This window comes from Artemia franciscana, chromosome 13 (assembly GCF_032884065.1).
Source record: "Artemia franciscana chromosome 13, ASM3288406v1, whole genome shotgun sequence".
In the NCBI taxonomy this organism is placed as follows: domain Eukaryota; kingdom Metazoa; phylum Arthropoda; class Branchiopoda; order Anostraca; family Artemiidae; genus Artemia; species Artemia franciscana.
This window is the reverse complement of record NC_088875.1, coordinates 20,353,790-20,378,964: the sequence shown is the minus strand read 5'-3', so window position 1 is coordinate 20,378,964 and position 25,175 is coordinate 20,353,790. Positions and strand designations below refer to the sequence as shown.

General features: G+C 36.2%; 1 protein-coding gene across 1 annotated transcript; it reads right to left on the bottom strand.

The window, feature by feature from the left end:
• Positions 1-596: 596 nt before the first annotated feature.
• LOC136034632 (longitudinals lacking protein-like) lies at positions 597-21,471 on the bottom strand. The gene is made up of 3 exons (XM_065715934.1): positions 21,334-21,471; positions 3,574-3,763; positions 597-1,024 (listed from the first exon to the last, which is right to left on the bottom strand). The coding sequence occupies exons 2-3, from the start codon at positions 3,760-3,762 to the stop codon at positions 830-832; spliced, it is 384 nt and encodes a 127-aa protein (XP_065572006.1). The 5' UTR covers position 3,763; positions 21,334-21,471; the 3' UTR covers positions 597-829.
• Between the last annotated feature and the right edge of the window lie 3,704 nt (positions 21,472-25,175).

Genomic DNA, 25,175 nt, shown 5'->3' with positions numbered 1-25,175 from the left:
AACCCTTTAATTTTGGCTGGTATAGTCCGTAGAATCGGCGGTTCAGTCTTTCTCTCTCATGAACTAAACCATGAAACGATTTAAAATATTTTATGCCTCTTTTTACACACAATAATTGGTTGCCTGCAACAGACTAGGCGTTTTTCGCCTCACCTAGCATCTGAAATTTGGTTGTTTCGCAAGAATTCTTTTAACTGTAAGCCGTGTATAATAATTGCCTGATTCAAATGCAAGTTTCAAACATTTTAAGTTTTCCAGTAAAGAAACTAGAAACATAGATTTCTAAGTCCAATAAAAAAAAATTATATTCAGTAAGTAAATGTTGTGAATAATTATTTCATAAATTTGAGAATCGTCAAATTTTGATTAGAAAATATAATTGCACCCAGTCAGACTCCTAGAGCAGATCGGAAATTTTTCTGAAACGACTCTCAGACTTCTAATAAACAACGAATTTTTAGGCCCAAGAACATAGATTTTCTTGGTCATTTGGATTCAGGCTGTTCTACAGGTTTACTCCATCCTCTCTTGTCTACAGATATTCCAGAAAACGATTACTTTAATATTCTACATACTGAGCCCAGAGTTCAAAAGTGTTCTATACGATTAAATATTTTATTCTCTCTAATACAACTTTGTATAAAAATCCATCACTGCTCATTTGCTATAGGAAAATGCTTTAGCCTGTCTTTCAGTTTACTGTCATGCAAAATTCAAGTTTCATTTCACAATCAAAACAATTCTAATTCTCAGTAATAAAAATTCTTTAATTTCTGCACAATAAAAAGAAATGACAATGATTTTATTTCACCATCAGTGTCCAGATCGTTTATCTTTCTTTCTTAACGCTAGGAGGAACCTCAGCTAAACCCTTAACTTTAAGTCGCTCAGCAGTCTTAAGGAATGCTGGCAGTTGGTCTTGGGCTACATTCACTTCTCCAGCATACATAAATTCCAATATTGCTTGTAGATGGGCAAATGGAACATCTTTAAGAATAATGATAGGGTGCTTTGAAGGATTTTCCTGCAATGAAAAACAATTATTTGCATACTTTTTGAATGACCTAATAACACAGGCGAAAACTATTGAATCTTTGGAGATCCTAATATCGTAGAGAAACTTTTAAGCCTAAATGCGCGTTATAGTGTTATGGTTAAAATTTTCAAGGGGCCACGGTCATTAGTCTGAAAATATAGTAAATCAGCTGACCAATATGAATTGCAGTTTATCTGTAGATTCTGTCTATATTGATAGATAACCATGTGTATTAAGATTTTATGTTTGGTGGGCTCTGGGACAAGTGTTCGTAAGTGCACGTGTCCCTCCCCCTGCTGTCCTATACCTGCGTCCCCACTTGAAAATCTGTCATAATCACCTGTTAGAATGAGTTTTTAAATAAAAAAAAATAGCACACCTGGCGCCTGGCCATGGGATAACAGCCCCAGCGCTCCACTTCACCATGCCCGTATTTGACTACTAGATCTTTGCTTTTTCCTTTTTTCCTTATAAGCACAATGAGATTCCTTTATTATAGAAACTCCAAATATAACGCTTTACCTTATTTCTCTTCTATGTTTTTTTTTTCTTTAGCTGTATAGAGATAATTCTAATAACGATAGAAAAAGCATCACTTAGATTTTTCAACTCGTGAAATATTATTCTAATTTTTTTTTTTTTCTAAATAAACAATTTATTAAATAAAATATTAATCAAAAAAAAATTGCAATTTAAGATGAACTGACTATAAAATAACTTGTCTTCTATCAAAGACTAAACTTTTTCAGCAAAAAATCCAACTTTTAAGTAAGATCCAGATAGGTATATATTTGGGTTTCCTTAAATTATACATTAGGGTAGCTAGTTAGGGCTTGAACTCTCAACGCCCTGTGAAGACTTTAGGATGTTTACTGTGCAATTACCAGACAGAGCTTTTCTTGGGAAGGATAGGATTTTTTTTTCATGAAAATCGGTAATCAGAATAATTCAATGATTAAACACCAAAAACAAGAAGAACAATAGGGAATTTCTCAAGACAGTGGGAAACAAATTAGAATGAATATTTCGGCCCTATGTCCAAGAGCCTTCCTCTGCAAATACAAAAATATATAAGAAAAGACAACTTACAAGAGGATGAAATCAATAAAATTAAAATGAACAGTTTTTCAAAACAGTCCCAGCATCCTTACCTTAACGAAGTTCAACCAGGACTGATAAATAAATGGTGATGAAACAAGGCAATTCATTGAAATGAAAGAAAATAATTTAAAAACACGTTTTTAATCCCAGCCTAGCTTTTTTTGCTGCTGATCTCATAGGTCTATTTGTGACAGGTTCTGTGTTAATATCTATTGGTTTTTTACAATATTTCGTAAGGTCATTTTTAATTAAATTTGTGTATAGAGCATTTAATGAATATTCTCCTAAATCCCTATTTAAGGAAATATTGTTATTAATCTTGAGTCTGATTTCAATTGCTTCTCGAACTACTTGCTTTATGCCTAGATCATTGCTAATAATGGCGGATTCTCAAAAAATTATTTTGTGGCTAGGATTTTCAAAAACATGACTGCTTAAAGCAGAATCAAAAGAAACAGAAGTAATATTAAAATTCAGAGCTTTGGTGATATCATCCTTATGTTGATGTAGGCGTTTCTCGAAATTCTGGTGGGTTCTCCCTACGTAGAATTTGCCACAGTCGCATGGTATTTATTTTTTCTAATTTGTTTCCCACTGTCTTGAGAAATTCTCTATTGTTCTTCTTGTTTTTGGTGTTTGTGATGGAAAGGCAGTGTGGTCTTCGTCGTTATTTAATTCAATGATTTGCACACTATATGCACTTTCGTCTTCTTAAAGGGGGCTATTGGCCCTGTCTTGCATCTTTGATGGACATCCAGGGCTTTACTCAGGCTTATTTTTCTCAGATTGTATGTGTTAATATACCACAAGTTGAAAGGAAATTATATTTTTGGGCCTTATTTCTATATTAAGAGAGAGAGTTGCAAGCAATCTCAGGTGGGATTTGGGGTCCCTGTCTCTATTCCCCTGTATGTAGCCGTGATACAAGACATCAAGTTTTATTTTTTTTGATGAGGAATTAAAATAAATATTAATCCTATAAGCGATTAGAGTTCATTTGATAATTAGTCTTCCTCTTTGAATAATCGCACTGACTCCAACTTTATTTTGAGGACAATCTAAGCGCAAAAGATTTTTCTTGCAGGTATTTAAGGGCTCTATGACCAGTAAAAACTCGCAGGTAATAACGTTTACATGTCAGGCCTAAATCAATTGCTCTAAACACCCCACTCTCCTAAGGAAATAAAAGACCATTAAAAACAGCACTTCAGAAAATATTTAGTAGTTACTAATCTGCAGCAAAATTATAATGGGGATTGTTAGGATATATTACCCCTTCCTACTAAACGACCACCATATCTGTTTCTATTTTTCATCTTATACAATATACCAGAAACTTAAATTAGCTTATTTTAAAAATATACCCTACGAGCCTAATACCTATCACCCCTCCTGCTAAAGTCTAATTGCACAATTATTGCAGATTACATACTTACCTCTAGTAAAGCCTTAAAGTATGGACTACACGCTGATAAGACCATTTTATGAGCTTTGCATGTTTGCCCTTCACAAGCAAGTGTCACATCTGTGAAACTCTTCTCATCTCTTAGGTGCTTGAATGATGTAACAATATTTGACTGGAAATCATTCCATCTGAGGCAAAATTGTTGCTGTTCTTCAGCCATTCTAAAATTAAAGATATTGAAAGTGGAGAAATAAAGACAAAAAATTTTATTCAAAATTTCAACATTTTCTCATGTTAGCTATAATATCTGCACAGGGAGGACTGGATGTCCTACTATTATTCAAAAGATCTATCTGGGAAAACTTCATTTTTTTAATCTTTAACCCACTTCCCTCGTGAGGAATCACACATACCCCCAACATGTCAAGTCTTGACTTGACATGTTGCTCCTGCCAAAATGCTTCCAGCATTGAGAGTGATGCTAAATGACACCTCCATTTAGACCAATCTCTTGCAAGGATGTGGACATCCTCCTGAATATTTGCCATGGCTAAGAAGACACCTGACGTGTCATTCCGTTTGGTTGGGGGACGATCTCTTGGTCGTTCCCACTATGCAGCCTGGGATCAAAGTCAAAACATCGTTTGCGTTGGAGTGTCGGGGAGCGTGCAAAGTAGATGTCTGTACCAATGTAGTGTTTGGGAGAGTTGGACTGAGAAGGGCGTTTGAACAGTTAACACCAGAAGGCTCTTATTGCTAACAAAATTATGCCAGCGTAGTCCTTCAATGCAGCAAAGATGTTTTGTTTGGGCTATATTTACAGTGCTTAGCACAGAATGAGTTTTGTTTGGGCTATATTTACAGTGCTTAGCACAGAATGAGTGGCTAGCCAGGTTTCGGCTCTGTAAAGAAGCACGGATCCCACCAAAGCATTGTATATGCGCGTCTTGGTCCTACAACTGATAGAAGGTTTCCTCCAGAGGGCAATTAGTCTTTTAACCACTGCCGAGGCTTTGACAATTTAGTGCATTAGACTTTTGAGGATTGTTCCATCATTTGAGAGGATAGAGCCAAGGTATGTAAATTCCTCAACAATCTCAGCTGGTTTGTCACCAACCATTAGCACTGACAGGGGATATGGTGAGTTAGGGTTTCAACAAACATTAATTTTGTCTTTTGCCAATTAATTGACAGCCCTATCTTTAAGGCTTCATCACCAAGGATCTTAAGGGCTTTTGTGAGGTTTGACAATGAATCGGAGACAAGAGCAAGGTTATTAGCATAGTCAGCATCTGAAATTACTCTATCACTGTACTGCAACCCAAACTAGAGACGGTTACATGATTCAAAGTATAATGTAGTTGGTAATACAATTAAAGAGCTCTGGAGCAGCAGAAGAGCCATGATGGACTCTAGTATTGATTTCAAAAGATGGGCTGCATCTGCCATTGGCTTGCATGTAGCTCCCAGGTCCTTTGTGGAGCCGCTCGAAAAAGCTGCAGTACTTTGCTGGTAGTCCTGTTGTTTTCAGCATGAGCCAGAGTGATTGCCGGTCAACAGAATTGGAAGCAGCCCTGAAATCCACAAAGGAAACATGTGCTTTTTGTTGAAATTTTTTGGTCTTCTCTACCAGCCAATGCATTATGAATAATTACTCCATGAGTAGACCTTCCTGGCATGAAGCCAGCCTGTTGGATTCTTTGTTGGCTTCTGAGGAAAGGGATACAGCAGTCCAAGAGGGTCATAACAAAGAGCTAGCTGGGCACAGAAAGGAGTGTGATACCACAATAGTTGGAGCAGATTCTGTGACTGCCTTTCTACTTCCAAAGAGGCAGAATGATGCCCACTCACCAGCCTTTTGGAATCCATTCTGTACAAAATCATATGGAGAACAGTACTTGGAGCCAGAGAAGGGTCACTGTCCCCGCCATATTTCAGCAGTTCTGCAGGGTTCAACAGATTCCAGGGGCTCGGTTGTTTTTCATCCATTTCAGAGATTTCTGTTAAGGTGAAAGGGTGGTACACACTCTCAGACAGAGCCTCAGGGGTGTTAGATGCAAATTAAAGAAGGTCAGGGTTGGGCTGGCTAACACAACCAAGGTTCAGTAGTGAAGAGAAGTGATCCTTCCAGGCAGACAATTGAGTGCTCTTGTCAGTGAGAATATCTCCATCATTAGATGTGATAGGGTGTAGGGAAGATGGCTTTCCGTCTGTAAGATCCCAAAGGTGTTTGTATAGAGTGCATGTGTCACCCTTTCTGGTGGCCTCCTCAAGATTGGCAGCCTTTTTCTTGGTGAACAGCCTTCTGTCTCTGTGTCTTTTACATTGCTTACTCAAAAGAGTTCTCTTTTCTTTCTAATCCAGTGTTGTGAATTGAGCTGTACCCCATATTTTACGTTTTATTTCCAATATTATTATTGCACTTTTCTTCATGTACTTCAGTTTGAAATATTTGTACACTGACATATTTGGTAAAACAGATATTTGCAGATAAATAATTAATTTCAACAAGAAAAAAAATCCCCCCACCCTCCTAATTGTCTTTATGTAGCCAAACTTGATAAGCAATAAAATAGACCTTTTTCAAAATTCTGGAATCTTTGAAAAGGTATTTAAAAATCATAAACAGCAAGGAAATAGATGGTGTTGAATATTCAAAATAGAGGGACATGGGAAAATTAACATTTGATATCCATATCACTTAAAATAAAACGAAAACACAGAAAAAAACAAAGGCAAATCAAAGCAGAAGCATTTGAAGAATGGGCAGGTGGAAGGCTGTTGGAAACAGGAATTACAGGAAAAGATATATGTATCTTGACTGACAATTAAGCATGCCTAAAGGCTCTTTGAAACACAAAGGGCCAGCAAACTAGAGAATTGGAATGCTATGAAGTCTAGCATAGCTTTGCATCCAAAGGAGACCAAATTACCCAAATGTGGGTCTCAGGACACTCTGGAATGAAGGGTAATGAGATGGTAGATGAAGTAGCTAAGACCAGGACATCACTAGGACATTATAGTCCAGAACCTTTCATCCCAATTCCTCAGAGTTGCTGGAAGGGGGTGCAAGGAAATAAAGGAATTACTCCCAAGGTTCAACCCTGTTCTGACTAAATATTTTCTACAACTGAAAAGATCTGACACAAGAATAGTTATAGATAAATTCCCATTATACCAAAAATGCAAGATGGTCACAGTGGAAAGAAGAAAGCATCTGATAGAAGAACATCCAGCTAGAATTAGACACCAGCTTGAGATATTTCAGATATTTCATAATGTTATTGCTAAACTGGAGGACATAGTAAGGGAAGGAGAAGTCCAACAGCTGGCAAGATATGAGGCATGTTTTTTTTTTAAATTAAGGTTCATTTGATCATAAGTACACGACAAATATTATTTTAAATAAAAGTAAATTTATTTTAAAAAGTACATACTTTACTCTATTTAACAGCATAGTTGCCAAGTTTGTTGTAACACTTATCATGCCTCTCAACTAATTTTAAAGTAACTTCTGCATAAAAATCTGCCAAATGTAATACTAACCAGGAATCCACTTCTGTTTTTATGTTGTCATCATCATTGTAATGTTTGCCACTGAGCTGTTTGAGTTAGAGAAATGGATGGTAATCAGTCTGCCCAAGATCATAACTGTATTGTGGGTGATCTGAAACTTCCCAGACAAAACTGTCCAGCAAATTACAGGTCTGACCAGTAGTGTGAAGTCTCATTCTCATGAAGAAGAACAATTTACTTTGTAGGCATGCTAAGTTTTTATTTTTTATTTATTTATTTGTTTTTTTTTTTAATTGCTCTGCTATGCATTGATAGTAGTTCCTCTGTCGCAAGAAGTTGACCAAAAAACACCATGTCTATGTTCAAACATTGACGCCATGATTTTGTGCTTGGAGAGTTCAACCAGTTGCCACCTCAGTGGCAACCATTGAAAAGGTGACAATAACTTAAAAACAACAGTGAACTCTTGGTTATTGGAGCTGGCAGCATGTTCTTATAAAGACTTTGCTTTAAACTTAGTTGAGATGTATGATAAATGTTTCGAAAAACTTGGTAACTATATCGAAAATAGAATAAAGTATTTAATTTCTGAAAATAAAATCACTTTTTTGACCTAATCTTTTATTGGGTACTCATGTCCAAACAAACCGTAAATAAAAATCATGCCTCATATATGGTAAGGGTGGGGCTGCTGAATTCATCATTGCCCCTCCCCCAATCATAAATAGAGATTAATTTGTGGGTGTAGAGGCAATGGGCCTTGAAGGCCTGAGCCTTGACCTATTGATAGTGGGTCCACTCCTCCTCATAATAATAATAACAATAATAATAAAGAAGTAACTGAGAATATCTGTTTCATACAAATTGTAGGCATATTATAAAGTATTAAGTTTCTTACTATAGTGTTTGCTTTGGAAGAGGGTAAATAAAAAAATGTTACCCTAATTTTCAGAATGAGATACAGAATCACTCAAATAAATAAATAATTATCAACTGACTTATACAAGAAGAGTAGAAATTACATGACTATAAATATGATATAGTACATGAGATACACAAATTTATTTTGTACATACTTTTATGTTTATACACTAGATACAGATAAATAAAAAAAAAAAAAATAAAACTATGTTGAATGTTAACCAACATCTGGCTGGTGTGTAATATGTTTACAAAGCTGGCCAATATTGAGAAAAAATGCAGTTTCTCTAATGGCTTTGGATGGTCATTTTATAATGAATTCTGCTAGATACACAGTGCTATTATGTTGGGTAGACTATTGCCCAACTATGGCATACCAGAGTGCATATTACACCACAAAAATTCAACATGCTGTGTATGTGCACTAGTATCTGGGAACAAAAAAAAAATCACTGAATACCTCAGGCTACAACAACCTTTACTATTTAGGTTTGAGATTATTTCCAGCAATCTGATGTAATTACATGCCATGCAATATCTACTCTCTAATTAGATAAGAGATCATTAGCTGATTGTTCCATACCAGAACTGCAAATTTATATTTCAAATCTCTTTCAAAACTCTCAAAAGGGATGTCTACTTCTCTGTAAAGTGTGACTTTCTCTGTGCTCTCTTCTTTAGAGTCTTATGGTAGTGTTGGCCTACAATATGGGGTTCAACCGGTGGAGGATCTAAAGCATCTCTAACGTTTGAAAAGTTTATGTGTAATGTATAAAAATTTTTATTTACACAAATAATATAGCAAACGTACATACGACAAGGACAGAAACAGAATTAGGACTGACTCAAGTAATCTAAATTGGTGGCCTATATTCAGTAAAACAAAAAGATAAACATTGGAACATGTGACAATGACACTGTGGAGCTGACCTATTTTAATCAGTCAACTTTGAGGAATTACTGCAAATACTCAAAATTTATTTGACAGAACTTGAGAGTTCAATTATACATCTAACATAGAAGAGCCTACTTACACCAAATTATGCAAATTTTCCCCCAGGTTTTCAAAGTCATTGGCTAAGAGCTCATATGGCACTTGTGACGAGGTCAGAAGAGCCAAGAGCTCATATGATATGAGCTCTAGCTAAATTCTAAGAATCAATAGATTGCTATAAAAGGAAAATCAGAGGCTTAATGCTGGTTGGGATTTAAAATAAGTACTCTGAGTCACGAGGTCCTTCAAAATATCGGAATTCATTAAGATCTGATCACCCTCTCGCAAGTTAAAAATACCTCAATTTTTCTAATTTTTCCTCCCCTTTCAGCCCCCCAGATGGCCGAATCGAGGAAAACAGCTTTATTAAGTCAATTTGTGCAGTTCCCAGACACGCCTACTAATAATCATCGTCCTAGCACTTCCAGAAGCACCAAACTCACCAAAGCACTGAACCCCCAACCTAACTCCCCCAAAGAGATAGGATCCAGTCTGGTTAGATCAATCACGTATCTACGATATTTATAAGCGTTTTCCAAGATTTACGGTTTCCCCCTTTAACTCCCCCCAATGTCGACAGGTCTGGTCGTGATTTAAAATAAGAAATCTGAGACATGAGTTCCTTCTAAATATCAAATTTCATTAAGATCCAGTTACTCATTCTTAAGTTAAAAATACCTCAATTTTTCTAATTTTTCCAAATTAACAACCCCCAGCTCCCCCAAAGAGAACGGATCCGTACCAATTGTGTCAATGTCGTATCTATAACTTGTGCTTATTCTATCCATCAAGTTTCATCCCAATCTCTCCACTCTTAAGCATTTTCCAAGATTTATATTTCCCCCCTCCAGCCCTCTATGTCCCCAGATCGATTCAAATTGAAAATGGAGCATCTGAGACATTTCTTCTATACATCGAGTTTAATTAAGATCTGATAACCCTTTCGTAAGATACATCGATTTTCACATTTTCCAAGAATTCTGGTTTCCCTCTCCAACCCCCTTCAATGTCACCAGATCTGGTCCGGATTTAAAATGAGAGTTCTAAAGCACAAGATCCTTCTAGATATCAAATTTCATTAAGATCCGATCACCCACTTGTAAGTTACAGATACCTCATTTTTTTAACCTTTATGAATTACCCCCCCCCCCCAAACTCCAACAAAGAGAGCGCACCCGGTCCGGTTATGTCAGTCACCTATCTTGGACTTGTGCTTATTCTTTCCACCAAGTTTCATCCTGATGTCTCTGCTTTCAGCGTTTTCCAAGATTTCCAGTCCCCCCCCCCTATTGACACTGTATTCAGTCAGGATTTCAAATAAGAAATCTCAGTTTCAATGTCCTTCTAAGTATGAAATTTCATTAAGATACGATCAGTCTTTCGTAAGTTAAAAATACCTCATTTTTTTCTAATTTTTTAGAATTTACCCTGCCCCCAACTCCCCCAAAGAGAGCAGATCCATTCCGGTTATGTCAATCCTGTATCTAGGACTTGTGCTTATTTTCCCCACCAAGTTTCATCCCGATTTCTCCACTCTAAGCGTTTTCCAATATTTTAGGTTCCACCCCCAACTTCCCCTTCACTGGATCCAATCAGGATTTAAAATAAGAGCTCTGAGACATGATATCCTTCCAAAAATCAAATTCCATTAAGATTTGATCACTCCTTCATAAGTTAAAAACACCTCATTTTTCAAAATTTTCAGAATGAGCCCCCCCAAACTCCCCCAAAGAGAAAGGATCCGTTCCGGTTATGTCAATGACGTATCTAGGATTTTTTTGCCATCAAGTTTCATCCAGATCCCTCCACTCTAAGCGTTTTCCAATATTTTAGGTCCCCCCCCCAAACTCCCCCCATTGTCACCGGATTCGGTAGGGATTTAAAATAAGAGATCTGAGACACGATATCCTTCCAAACTTAAAATCTCATTAAGATCCAATCATTCCTTCATAAGTTAAAAATACCTCATTTTTTCTAATTTTTCAGAATTAACCCTAGCCCTCCCCCAACTCCCCCAAAGAGAGTGGATCCGTTCCGGTTATGTCAATCATGTATCTAGGACTTGTGCTTATTTTTCCCACCAAGTTTCATCCCAAACCCTGCACTCTAAGTGTTTTCCAAGATTTTAGGTCCCCCCCCCCAACTCCCCTAATGTCACTGGATCTGGTTGGGATTTAAAATAAGAGCTCTGAGTCACGATATCCTTCCAAACCTCATTAAGGTCCGATTACTCCTTCATAAGTTAAAAAAACCTCATTTTTTCTATTTTTTCAGAATTAACCCTCCCCCCCTCCAAGCCCCCGAACAGAGCAGATCCATTCCGGTTATGTCAATGACGTATCTAGGATTTTTTTGCCATCAAGTTTCATCCATATCCCTCCACTCTAAGCGTTTTCCAAGATTTTAGGTCCCCCCCCAAACTCCCCCCAATGTTACCGGATTCGGTCGGGATTTAAAATAAGAAATCTGAGACACGATATCCTTCCAAACTTAAAATCTCATTAAGATCCAATCACTCCTCCATAAGTTAAAAATACCTCATTTTTCTAATTTTTCAGAATTAACCCTAGCCCTCCCCCAACTCCCCCAAAGAGAGTGGATCCGTTCTGGTTATGTCAATCATGTATCTAGGACTTGTGCTTATTTTTCCCACCAAGTTTCATCCCAAACCCTGCACTCTAAGTGTTTTCCAAGATTTTAGGTCCCCCCCCAACTCCCCTAATGTCACTGGATCTGGTTGGGATTTAAAATAAGAGCTCTGAGGCACGATATCCTTCCAAACTTCATTAAGGTCCGATTACTCCTTCATAAGTTAAAAATGCCTCATTTTTCTATTTTTTTCAGAATTAACCCTCCCCCCTCCAAGCCCCCGAACAGAGCAGATCCATTCCGGTTATGTCAATCACGTATCTAGGACTTCTGATTATTTTTCCCACCAAGTTTCATCCTGATCCCTCCACTCTAAGCATTTTCCAAGATTTTAGGTTCCTCCCCCTCCAACTACCCCCAATGTCATCGGATCTGTTCGGGATTTAAAATAAGAGCTCTGAGACACGATATCATTCCAAACATCAAATTTCATTACAATCCCATCAACCATTTGTAAGTCAAAAATACTTCATTTTTTCTATTTTTTTCCGAATTAACCAGCCCCCCCCCCCCAGATGGTCAAACCGGGAAAACGACTATTTCTAATTTAATCTGGTGCAGTTCCCTGCACCAGTTTTTTCTAATACAAACAAATTTAATATCATAAGAATATCTTTAAAAATAACTTGTGTTTGAACATAAGGCCTAAATAAATATGATAATCTCCAAATTAAAGAAAATAGTGACTTTTTTTCCTTTCACAAAAGCCTTAATTTTTCCCAAAAACTATTTGATTTGTTTACTATTCATAAGATATCAAAAGGAAGTAAATGCACCTTTTGAGAAAAGTTGCTACAAAGCTTTTGTTTGCCATATTTACCCTTCCATTATTCCTATTTCAAAGAAAGTGTTTCTCCTGTCTAATCAATCAGCACAAAATCTATCTACATCTTTATTTTAACTGCAACTTATATTCCCAACACCACTTATGCTGTAAACTCATTTTATGAAATAGATTAAATAAAAAAAAACTAGTTTTTTTTTAACTGAAACTAAGGAGCGACATTAAAACTTAAAACGAACAGAGATTACTCCGTATATGAAATGAGTTGTCCCCTCCACAATCCCTCGCTCTTTACGCTAAAGGTTTTAATTGTTTTAAATAGTAGAATTGTGGCAAAGAGTCAAACTTTAGCGTAAAGAGCGAGGGATTGCAGAGGGGACAACTCATTTCATAGACGGAGTAATTTCTGTTCGTTTTGTTTCAATGTCGCTCTTTACTTTCAGTTAAAAAAACTAGTTTTTTTTATTTAATTTATGAACGTTTTTGAATTAATGCATATTTGATTTTGGCTCTCCGTACATAAATTATTAAAATGAAATTTGCATATTAATTCTTTTCTTGGCTAAATGGCTTTCTCTTAGTTTTAATAAGACGATTTTGAGAAATAAGAGGTGGGGAAGGAGGCCTAGTTGCCCTCCAATTTTTCGGCTACTTAAAAAGGCAACTAGAACTTTTAATTTTTAACGAACGTTTTTGTTAGTAAAAAATATACGTAACTTAAGAATTAACTTACATAACAAACTTTTATATTCTTAAATTTGTATTATGTATATGAGGGGGTTTGTCCCTTTGTCAATACCTCGCTCTTTACACTAAATCTTAAGTTTTGTCCCAATTCTTTAAGAATGACCCCTGAATCAGAGAGGCCATATAATAAATAGTTGAAATTACTAAAAATACTTTAGCATAAAGAGCGAGATATTTATCTCCAAAGTATTTTAGAACCCCTCATATGCATAATAATAACTGTTCATTTTAAGTTTTAATATTACTCCTTACTTTCAACTGAAAAACTTTTTCATGTTTATTTTCATAGTAATGCTAGAAAATCCTGCGCCCTTCTCATTGAATTTCTCTTCCCCCATGACATATTTCTCCAAGGAAAGATCCTCCCACATAGACCCCTCTTCTCAGACCCATCCCCAAACCAAAAAAAAATCTCCCTGAAAACGTATGTACACTTCCCAATAACCATTACTGTACGTAAACAATGGTCAAAGTTTGTAACTTGCAGCCCCTCCCCCCAGGGACTGTGGGGGAGTAAGTCATCCCCAAAAACATATTTTTATGGTTTTTGACTATGTGGAACAAAATGGCTATCTCAAAATTTTGATCCATTGACTTTGGGAAAAAATGAGCATGGGAGGGGGCCTAGGTGCCCTCCAATTTTTGGTCACTTAAAAAGGGCACTAGAACTTTTCATTTCCGTTAGAATGAGTCCTCTTGTGACATTCTAGGACCACTTGGTCGATTCGATGACCCCTGGAAGAAGAAAAAAAAACGCACCCATGATCTGTCTTTTGGCAAAAAATACGGAATTCCACATTCTTATAGATAGGAGCTTGAAATTTACGCTGAATGCGATGGTGTGATTTTCGTTAAGATTCTATGACTTTTAGGGGGTGTTTCCTCCTATTTTCCAAAATAAGGCAAATTTTCTCCTGGCTCATAACTTTGGATGACAAAGACTAAATTTGATGAAACTTATATATTTAAAATCAGCAGAAATTCGATTCTTTTGATGTATCTTTTAGCATCAAAATTCCGTTTTTTTTGAATTCATTTACTATTGAGCCGGGCCACTCCTTACTACAGTTCATTACCACAAACTGTTTGATACAGCTCACTTAGTCCAATGTCTTCTCCATAGACATGTGACCACCAATAAATAAGCGAATCATGAACCAGTTTTATTGCCAAATCTACTAAAACACTTGGCAAGACTTGTTTAACTGTAGATCCCTTTGTCCTAGTCAACACCTGCCTCCTAGCAGATAACAATAAAGAACACCTTCATAGCCAAGATGCACAATTACTATCTAATATTTTGCCAGGTGCAGAACTTTTTTCTGCCCAGTTGGCAGTTAATTTCCCATGTATGGAACTCTTTTCTGCCATGTCAGCTATTAATTTTCCAGGTACAGAACTCTTTTCTGCCCTGTTTGCTGTTAATATCCCATGTATGGAACTCTTCTTAAACAGGTGAGTACAACTTTTAATTTCCCTTCTAATGAACATCCAGAATTATCCAGGGCTCATTACCAGCTGGTAACGAGCCTTTTTAGCCTATTTGGTTGGCCAAAGGTATATTAGGTTATCTTATACTTTTTTGAATTTTACAAGATTGTGTAGTAAATTATGTTGCATGGGCTTCTCTTGAGAAAAGCCCACGCCTTTCTTAAGAAATAATAATATAAGAGCAGTACTATTCAACTCCCCAATCAACACTATTTCCATTGGGACTATAAAACTAGTTTTTTCAACTGAAAGTCAGGAGCAACACTAAAATTCAAAGCAAACATAAATTATTCTGTATATGACAGGAACTGTCCTCTACTTAACCCATTGGTTTTTATGCTAAAGTTTTTCTTTTTGTCCCAATTTATTAGGTTTGACTTTTTGTCCCAATTCAAGAACAGTTTTTCTAACCCAAGGTCATTTAACTAGAAAAAGAAATATTTTTAAAGCACTTTAAAACCTTAACATCAAAAGACAACATGGTAAAATATTTGTTATACTCCTAAAACCTTTTTGCAATAAGCAAGGGGTTGAGAAGGGGACAGCTACCCTTATTTATGGTATAATTTCTCTCCATTTCAAGTTTTATCATTACTCTTTACTTTCAGTAGAAAAACTTTTTCCATTAATTCCTGATCAGCAAAGACATGACTAAGATATGATATTTGTAATACCAATTCAGAAGAAGGGTACTGAGGAGGGTTTCAATGGGGTTTGACCAATTACACTCACCTCAGTTTTTTCAAAATTATATAAAAGCTTTCTGAGTGATTTGCTCAAATCAAAATTAAAGAACTTAGTGACCCAAACGAATTTGGTAATCAACGTGGCCTTTCTACCACTCATTATCCTGTAAGCTTACTGAATACAATATACAAAAATTTGGATAACCCTGATGATTAGCTAAATCTATTTCTAATAGACCTCCAAAAAGCTTTTGATCTGATTAGCCACAATGTTTTAGCTGAAAAACTCCTTAAAGAATTTCGTGTTAACCCAAACTCATGTTAGTCATGCCAACTCATGTTTCATGTTAGAATAATAGCACCTTTCCTTTCCAGTAGGTTTCAATGTGTAAAGTATAAAAATGTCTATTCATATCTCCTTCCAGTTTACTGTGGTGTGCCCCAGGGTACGCTAAGCCTGCTCCTGTTCTTGATTATGATAAATAGACTTGCTACTGAACACTCTGACTGCTGGAAATGCCCTTACTGGAAAAATGCCAGAAAAACTTGAAGAGCCCAGTCATGGAAATCATGGAAGATATTTCCAGTGATGCTGCACATGCTGACATGAATGTGAATGCCAAAAAGTCAAACATCATGATTATCAGTATCTTGAGGGATACAACTTCATTCAAGCAGCCAGTCCCTCTGTAGATGTCTGACCAACAGTGCAAACTTCTCAGTATCACTATCTTAACTGATCTGAAGTGGGAGGTCCATGTTACTCATCACTTACATCACAAAGCAAGCTAATTTGGCACTTTCTGCACTTCAATTTTTCTTCGTTTTCTTGCCCTGCATTCCACCTTTTAAGAATTTATACAAGTTTCATTTGCCCTGTTCTTGAATATTCTTGTCTGGTTTGGCATTTTGGCTTAACTACTTCCCAACCTTATTATATAGTCAGTGACGTGAGCATTAAGAATTATCTATGGTCAAGGTAAACTCCCCTATCATTTCTTCTTAAGCATTTCCAGCTCACTACCATATCAGAGAGAAGAACCCTCCTGTGTACCTGGTTTTGCAATAAAGCCATGACAAACTCCATTTCCAAGATTTATCCCCCCCACCCTTTCAACCTTTAAGATTGCAACCTCAAAGACTCAACTCCCAGAAAGTCCCCATCCTTCAACCTCTTCCACCAATCCACAAGAGATATAGGGAGAGTTGTAAGCATTTGTAAACATTATTAATTGGTGAATTTGTATCAATGACTCTGTTTTTTAGTTGATGATTGTTTTTTTTTAATCTGATAAGTGTCTATCTGACTCTGTGTGTCTGTGTTTTTCGCTCTTTTTTTTATTTGACAAGTTTTATCTGACTGTAATACCTTACATAAATCACTAATTTAGTGCCATGCACTGTGGAAGTTGTTTGTCTGCGATCATGCTTTGAAAAAAAAAACCTTAAATCCATATTTGTGTAGGTGGGAGCTTAGAATATCTAAAAATGGTTTTCAGGTGCATATGAAATTAAAATAACAAAGGTGTTTTCAACTGAAAATGTGGAACATCATGGAAACATAAAAAAAACAGAAATAACTCTATATACGAGGCCCTTCCCCCTTAATCCATTGCTTGTCAAGCTAATTTTTTTTGGTTCTTCCTAGAAGAGAGGGCTCATAGGAACACAGAATGAAATGGAAGAAATCTTCAAGTACCATTACCCCTTGAAAAAAAGAAGCAACTTTAATCTATCTTCTGGCAAAAAAACACAACATTCCATGTTTTTACATATAGGAGCTTTTACAGATAGGAAGCCTCTGCAATGGAGTTCTTTTTTATGCTGAATTTGGTGATGTGAAGATCATTCAGATCTATTGCCTTTTTGGGAACATTTTCTCCATACCTCAAAAACCAGGTAAATTTTCTCAGTTTGTAGCTTTCAATAGGTAGAACAAACCTTAATGAGTTTTATGTGTTAGGAATCAGCAAAAAATTGCAATTCTTTCAAAGTATTTATTATTATGAGGATTCCTTTTTCTATAGTTTTGATTACTATTGGGCTGACTCACTCTTTACTTACAGTTTGTGATGAACTGTTTGGAACACATTATATACAGAGTTACATTGAAAGATTGTACATAAATCAGAAATAAGAAACATAACCATTCAAAATGGCTGAAAACAAAGCTCCTGGTAGCACTTACAACCCACTCACAAGACTTCCTGGTAAGGCTTGGAATGTCCTGCCTTGCCATTTCCACCTCTGTATTGGTAGACATTTGATTTTAATTCTTATGATATATAGAAAAGTACTGTTGCCGTGGGAGGGGCAATATTGCCCTCTTCCTAGTACCAATGATAGAGACAGACCAAAATCATTCCCAGGAATCAAGGGGGGTTAGACATCAATATTCTCCCCTTTCAAACTAATTCTCATCTGAAGAATGAGGTATATTTATCAGGAGGCTTCATGAGAATTAGAAAATTTGGGCATCAAAATGCACTCTTTGAGACATCTAACAACCCTGTCCCCTCTAAATTATGACCCAGTGACCCAGCTTCAAAATAACTGATGTGCAAATATACATGCACTTATACAGGATAACTTTAATCAAGGAAAAGGCAAAGTTTAGGAGTCGGATGATTAAGTGTTTTAGATTGCTTTAAAGTAGTTTTCATAAAATCATAGGCTGTCTATACTAAGAGAGGATATCCTTAAAGATTACCCAAGATACAGCTGAACAGCATTTTGCTCTTTTTTTAACACTATAATCCTGAGAGTAGAGTGCTTTACAGTCTTTAACAAGGTAAAGTCTTGCAAGCCAAATAATAATACTTATAAAACTTAAAATATATATCATAAATGATATACACTTAATGTTCTGTCCATAGGTCAACTCTTTTCTTCCTGCTGCTTGTTGTCTTTCTTGTTTGCAGTTAAATTAATATGATGAAAAGAGTTAGTCTATACAGAATTTATTAACTACATGTAATTTGGGTAAAAGTTTAAGTGGTGGCTCTTCAAAAGGAAACATCTTCATAAAATAAATGTAGTACCATCAGATCCTTTATTGTATACCCCTTTTTAACAAAATTCATTACCCTGACAATGCATCCACCTCCTGATGAACCTATATATAGCCTGAATAATATAGTTCTTTGCTGCTTCAAGGTTCAATTGGTTTTGATTAAGAAAAGGAAATAACTAAACTTAAAGTGCACTACTGTGTGGCAAAATTCACATTGAGACCCATAAACATAAAAGATTCTTCACTAAAATGCAGTATGGCTCCCACTTCACTCTTTGACACAACCACATGCATCTTCATTATATATTTTTTTTCTTTTTTAACCATAGGGTTCCTCCCTCCCTCCCCAGAAATACAACCACCTCACCTAAATATACTAAAAAAAATCTAAACTTCAACTAATTTAATTTATCATTCTTTTTTTATCTTTCACTTATTGACCTTTAACTAAATATTTATTTAAATTATTTTTGAAAGACTTGAGGGAGCTCCTACATCTCAGCTCTTTTGGAAGCATTTTCTACACTTTAGCACATGCTACATCCAGGGAAAAATCTGAATGTACTGTTGGAGTTCATATCACTTGAAGGTCAAAGGCAGAGTGTGTGTTTTGAACCAAAACAGATTGTGGAAGGGAGATGGAAGTAAACTGGATAAAAATTTAAAAACAAAAACTGAGCATGACAGACAGTAAAGGGAACCAAGGGACAGATAGTCATCTACATTTCCAATAATAAAATATATCCAACTGAGCATGATTAAATATTAGATAAAAAAAAATAATATTTCAAATGGGTTTCTGAGTAAAAAGGGAGGAACTAACTTTGACTTAAGTCCTATCCACCCTTGATGGTTGCCTTGGGGTCTTGGTAATGGTGAGGATGCACCCTTTGTATGCCTTGTAGTATTTTGCTAGACAAAGAAGGTCTGAAAGGCAGTGAGGTGTAATTTTTTCTTCAACCTTTTTGGAGAAGGGGGTAACACAAGACTAGAACTGTGAGATGATTTTTGGGAGACTAGATTGACTCACAATGGATGTGGCCAATGTATGAAAGTTGCTGGAGCTGGATTATTATGTGGTTTGTTCATTGGATTTTAAGGCACTCGAGGAGTTTGATGTTTGGGATTCAATCAAGGTTGGTACCCTGGCAATTCAGTAGAGACATTTAGTTTTAACCTCTGCAGGTTAACTCTAGTTAGCCTATCAAATTTCAGCATCCATGCTTCACAGGAGTAGGCTGCAATTGACATAATAAAGGTATCAAAAATGGTGGCTGATGTTTACCACCCCCAGAAAACCCCCCCATGGCTGGTTGGTCTTCCAATAACTTTTGACTAAACTGAATTTCATTTAACTCTCAATAAAAAAAAGGACTTGAACTCTCAATTTCTGATCTAATGAATACTCTCTAAAGTTTATGCAACAATGCAGTAGAGACATGGATAAGGAAGGGGCAGCCCTCCTATATGAAATAGATTCTGCTCATTTTGGGGTTTAATGCTGCTTTTTACTTTTATAATAACAATATAGACCATATGTATTTCAAGAAATCATACTGGAGTAGGCTAGATTTCAATTTTACATTTTTGATGTTTTTTGAAGGATAATTCATCAATTTGTACCTCTAACCTTACCTTGTCTCTTCTTTAAAACTAATTCTGTATTTATCTGATGGATCAATGGGAGCTGGGATGTTTTGGCATTAAAATGCACCCTTTGAGGTATGTTCCTCTCTTCTAACTACAAAACAATCAGAGAACCCCATTGTAGAAGTTTAAGTAGGCTTACCTTTTTAAGTTTTATAATTGCTCTATTGCTTAAAGATAGTATTTGTTACTAGGAAACATAGGCCTACAGACTTTTCTGTGGGAGAAGTTGGTAAAATTATAGTAGTTTATATAACTGGCTTACCAATAAAGTGAACATATCACTTGATGCCTCTTTACAAACATAATAATTGCTTCTACCTTAAATTCAAATTTAAGCACTTTTTAACCTAACCTAGCCTTATTATAAATAGTTTTAACACTGGGAAAATGTAGCATTATTTTTTCAAAAACAATGGAAAAGATGGTACTGGGAAAATTAGTATTATTTTGTGGAAAATGAGCAATAAGTCATACTTTAATTTAAATTTGTCATTTTAAAGAGCTCAAAAAGTGCTTAAATTTGAATTTGTGGTAGAAGTGACTATTGTATTTGCAAAGAACATAAAAAAGGCATCAAGTGGTATGTTTGCTTTATTTATCAGTTACATAAACTGTCATAACTTTTTGAAAATTTGTAATTTTTAAGAGCTCGAAAAGTGCTTCAATCTCAATTTAAGGTAGAAGCAATTATTATATTCATAAAGATCATAAAAAGGCATCAAGTGGTAGGCTATATTCACTTTATAGGAAAGCCAGTTATATGAACTGCTATAATTTTACCAAGAAGTTCTCTGTAGGAGGGAAAGGAGTAAATTTTAGTGAATAATTTCCTTTCAGCAAGAATACATTTTCCAAGGGATATTTTCCACATGGGGGGGGGGGGGGGTTGGTATTTGCCAAGATAGCTACCTAGAGATAAGGAGATGTGTTGAGAAAACAATTCTTACTTCATAATATGCAGAATAATCATAATTAACACATTTTGCATGTAGCATCACTAAAATATACTCATCTGGTACATAGGCCTATTAAAAAGTGAAAATGTCCTCACTTTAATCTTTTGTTTGTGTGCTATGAATAGACCCATTAGGGGGAAGTGTGATTTATCATAAACGCATCTGTAAGTACTTCTAAGAGCATAAAGTAGGCACTATTCTTCTTTTACTATATTTCTTTGAGAAGATCTGAAACTCCTAAGCACAACTGATCCTAAGACCTAGCTCAACTACTTATCTATAAAATATTGAGCCTAAAAAAGATTTATCCGGGATGCGACTCTATTGCAAGAAGCAAACATATTGTAAACTGAGCTAAGTGAACTCAAACCAAACTAAACATACCTCTAAGAGGTAGATTTCAAAAGATTTAAATTGTGTGACAACAACGATGAAAGTGAAGAAGCGTTTTGATGAATTAAGGTCATTCGACACCTTATTAATCTATAAATCTCTCTAGAACACATCTAGCAATTCGAATGTGATAATTTAAGGTGGGGCATACACCATTTTTTGTGACTTTTCGGGGGAGCCAAAAAAAAAGAAAAAAGTTTGCTGGCCGTGGTTGTTTGAAGGATGGGACTAATTGAGGTAAAAGGAACATTTTCTAAACCCACTTTTTATGCTCTTTTTGTGGTATAAATTCAACTCGAATATTTCGAATGAAATCAAAATTATTCAGTTATTTGGGGGTGTGTCTCCTCTTTCTTGACAAAAAAGGAGACAAACACCGAATCCCCATCTCCATAAGATAATCCATTGCTGTTATTTTGTATGGTAACAAGACTTTTAGAAATGTGTTCATTGTTTGCACTGTTAGATAGGGCTGCCTCCGATAATCGTTTTGATATGTAATTTGCTTCGATCCCCATTCGGTTGAACTGCGAGAGACTTCAACGAAAGTTCTATTTTATGGTGTATGTCTCTCATTTCCTTGACAAAAAATTAGAAAAACGCATCATCACAAATATTGTAACTCCATGAGATAATTCTCATCCTGTTATTCTGACGTGCAACAAGATCCGAAATAATATGGCCATTTTGTTTGCACTGTCAGGTAGAACTGCCTCCTTATTTTTGTATGTAAATTACCATCGAAAACTGTTGAGTTGAAGTGCAAGAGGATCCAGCCCTTCTTTTTCGCAATAACTTCCTTTTCTCTTTCCCTTGATTCAATCCAAAAACAATTGCAGGAACCTGCCGGAATGTGGCTATTTTTGCTCATTCTATTGGACTGAGCATATCTGAACCTCCTTTTGGTATCTAATTTCCTAAAGACCATCGTGTCATTAAATTACTTTGAAACTCACCCTTTGCTGATTTTACTTACTCGTAGCCTCTTTTTTCGCTTTTTGTGCTCCAGGGTGTCAGATAAAATAATTGTTTTAATAAAAATACAAAAGAAAAAAAAATAAGAAACTCAATCACTGGCAAAACTTCTTGAAAGAACTTCGAATAATAGAAAAGCAAAATACAATGAACAAGTTAATTATAAATATCTTTGAAACATTGAATGATTTACTTGACAAAACAAATAAGAGTTCCAGGTCCTTTTGTGAAACAAAAATATATACAAAGGCTCAGGATATTTTGATGACACAGTCGGTCATCATCAGTAGTAGAGTAACTCTGCTGATGCTGATGACTGACTGTGTCGTCAAAATATTTACAGCCTTTGCATATATTTTTTTTTCACTGCCTAATAAATAAATAAATAAATAAATATATTCGCAAATTTGATGGCAGGCCGTTAAGCCTCTACAAAACAAAAATCTTAATTTGCATTGCTTCTAAATTTGCATAAGGAGAAAATGTCACTTGAATAATATTCATCAACTTCCTTCTTGAATGTCCGTAGGTTTGTGGAGCAGATTACTCTTTCTGGTAAGTTGTTCCAATGCTGAACAACTCGGTTGCCGAAAGTCCATCGGCCCATGTCCTTGTAAAAACGTTCCATACTCACTTTGAACTGATGTCCTCGGAGATGATTTTTATTGAACTGCACGATTCTCTGGGCTGGTACGTTATCATAGGCTCCATTGCAGAGCTTGTACATTTCAATAAGATCACCACGGTAGAATCTAAAGGCGAGGGTTGGGATTTCAAGCTTTCTAAGCCGCCCTTCGTAGGGAAGGAAGCGTAACCTGGGAGAGAATTTAGTTATCCTCCTCTGAACATTTTCGAGAGCATCTATGTCCTTGTTGTAGTATGGTCTTGTAGAACAATGTCCATACTCAAGAATCGGGCGGACAAGGGACTTATAGAGCGTAGCAAGCATTTTGTCGTCCTCGCACGAGAAGTTTCTTCTGATAATACCAGCAACTTTGGAAGCCTTCTTGACGACAGCTTCATAGTGGCTACTGAAGTTCAGTTCAGAATCCACTAAGATGCCTAGGTCTCTTTCTTCTCTACTAAGAGTGAGTGCAGCGGAACCAAGAAAGTATGAGGACGAAAAGTTTTGTGGACCCAGAGTGAGGATATGACTTTTCTGGGTATTGATTTCCATGATCCACTTCTTCATCCAGTCATCGATTCGTTGGAGATCCGCCTGCAGGTGGTGAATGTCTTCACATGACGAGATGACGCGATAGAAGGACCTGTCTCTATTTGGAACTCATATGTCATTAACAAGGCAGCGTGGTCTTAGAAAAAAATACCAAAGATTTTTTTGTGCAAGAAGCACGAAAGTAATGTTATCTAAATAATGACAAAATAAGTTTACGCTTCGTCGATTTCCACAACGAAGAAAAATGTTGTGATAAGTGCAAAATTATATTTAGGCTACTTTTACTAGAATCTACGAGAAGAAATAAATAATAAAGTAGCTTATTTGGTTTTATTTATATATCATCACTTTGGCATCCTTCAAAGCACGTGGTTAGACCAAGTGACTATTTATTCACTGGTTAGTCAAGTCAAAATTTTTTGTCTGATCATTAGAAAAGTATAGGAATAGTTACAGAATTTATGTTTTTCTTTTGAAATCCCTCTTGATTCCTTTACGTTCTATAGCAAATCTTTTTATGCGCTTCGATTTCTGTTTCAGGAAATCATAACGTTGCAAAGTGTTGTCAAACTCCTACTTGTAGAATGGGTTTCTCTGACCCTTTTGAAAAGTAACGTATACAATTCTTTTCAGGACGACCGAGTCCTTACAGTTGACTTCTCATATTTCAAAATGAAGAAATCTGTTTGGTCCAGAACCTTTAACCGTGTGTTTCTCCTGCAATTTTGCATCAGCATTACTAGATCTTTCAAATCCTTGACAGCAGCCAGGATTCTTATCTACTTTTCAATGCAGACACGAATACGGTCCACCATCACATATGTATGACCCTTGGTGAAGTACTTCAAGCTGATGGTGTTGTGTTAATTCACGGTGCAAACAAGTACACCGAACAGAATCCAATTTTTATTTTGGGCCGTGCAAATGTTGCACCACAAACAAATTCTTTCACTTCTCGTAGTTCACGGATTAGACTGCATATGGCTGAAACCACGCTTTCAATAGTTCTGCCGTAAATGGCTTCATGCCATGCAATATGCGATATCAGTCACACTTCTTGCTGATTTTAAAGGATCCGAAATTTCATTGAAGACTACTAGACGGTTTGGCATAATGGGCAGCAGATATACTTTTTTCATATCAAAACTATACACCGCTTCCCCTCCCCCCTCCTTGGGGGTGATTAGTATCTTTTCCTAGCTCTCATCGTTCTTTCTGCACCCTTTGCTTATGATTTTTCATTAAATCCCTGTCTGATTCACAGCTGTTTATTTTCCTCTTTGTTTTTCATTGTGTTGCCAAGTTCCCATCGAGTATAAATTGAACAGTGAGTTTTCTTGGTAAATATCTCACATTTGTGCTAGTTTTTTGACGATAATGTGACTGGCATGGTCTGACCGGAAAAGTCAAAGACTCATTGACAATTTTCTCGCAGACTGTCACAATCCGCTTTTGACTCTTAAATCCCAGTGTCGGCAAAAGTGTGTTTCGGCAGACGCTTATATGTAATGGTTTTGTACTGTAATAATCAGTTGACTTTAGATGTAAGAAATAGTTATAGCCGTGCTTTTTCTTGGGTGATATGTGACCATCCAGGTTCACCCTTCTCCTGAAAACATTCACAGGCTCTATTAGTGGATTTATTTAGGTTAGGGGGCCCTCGGAATCCAGAGCCCAGTAT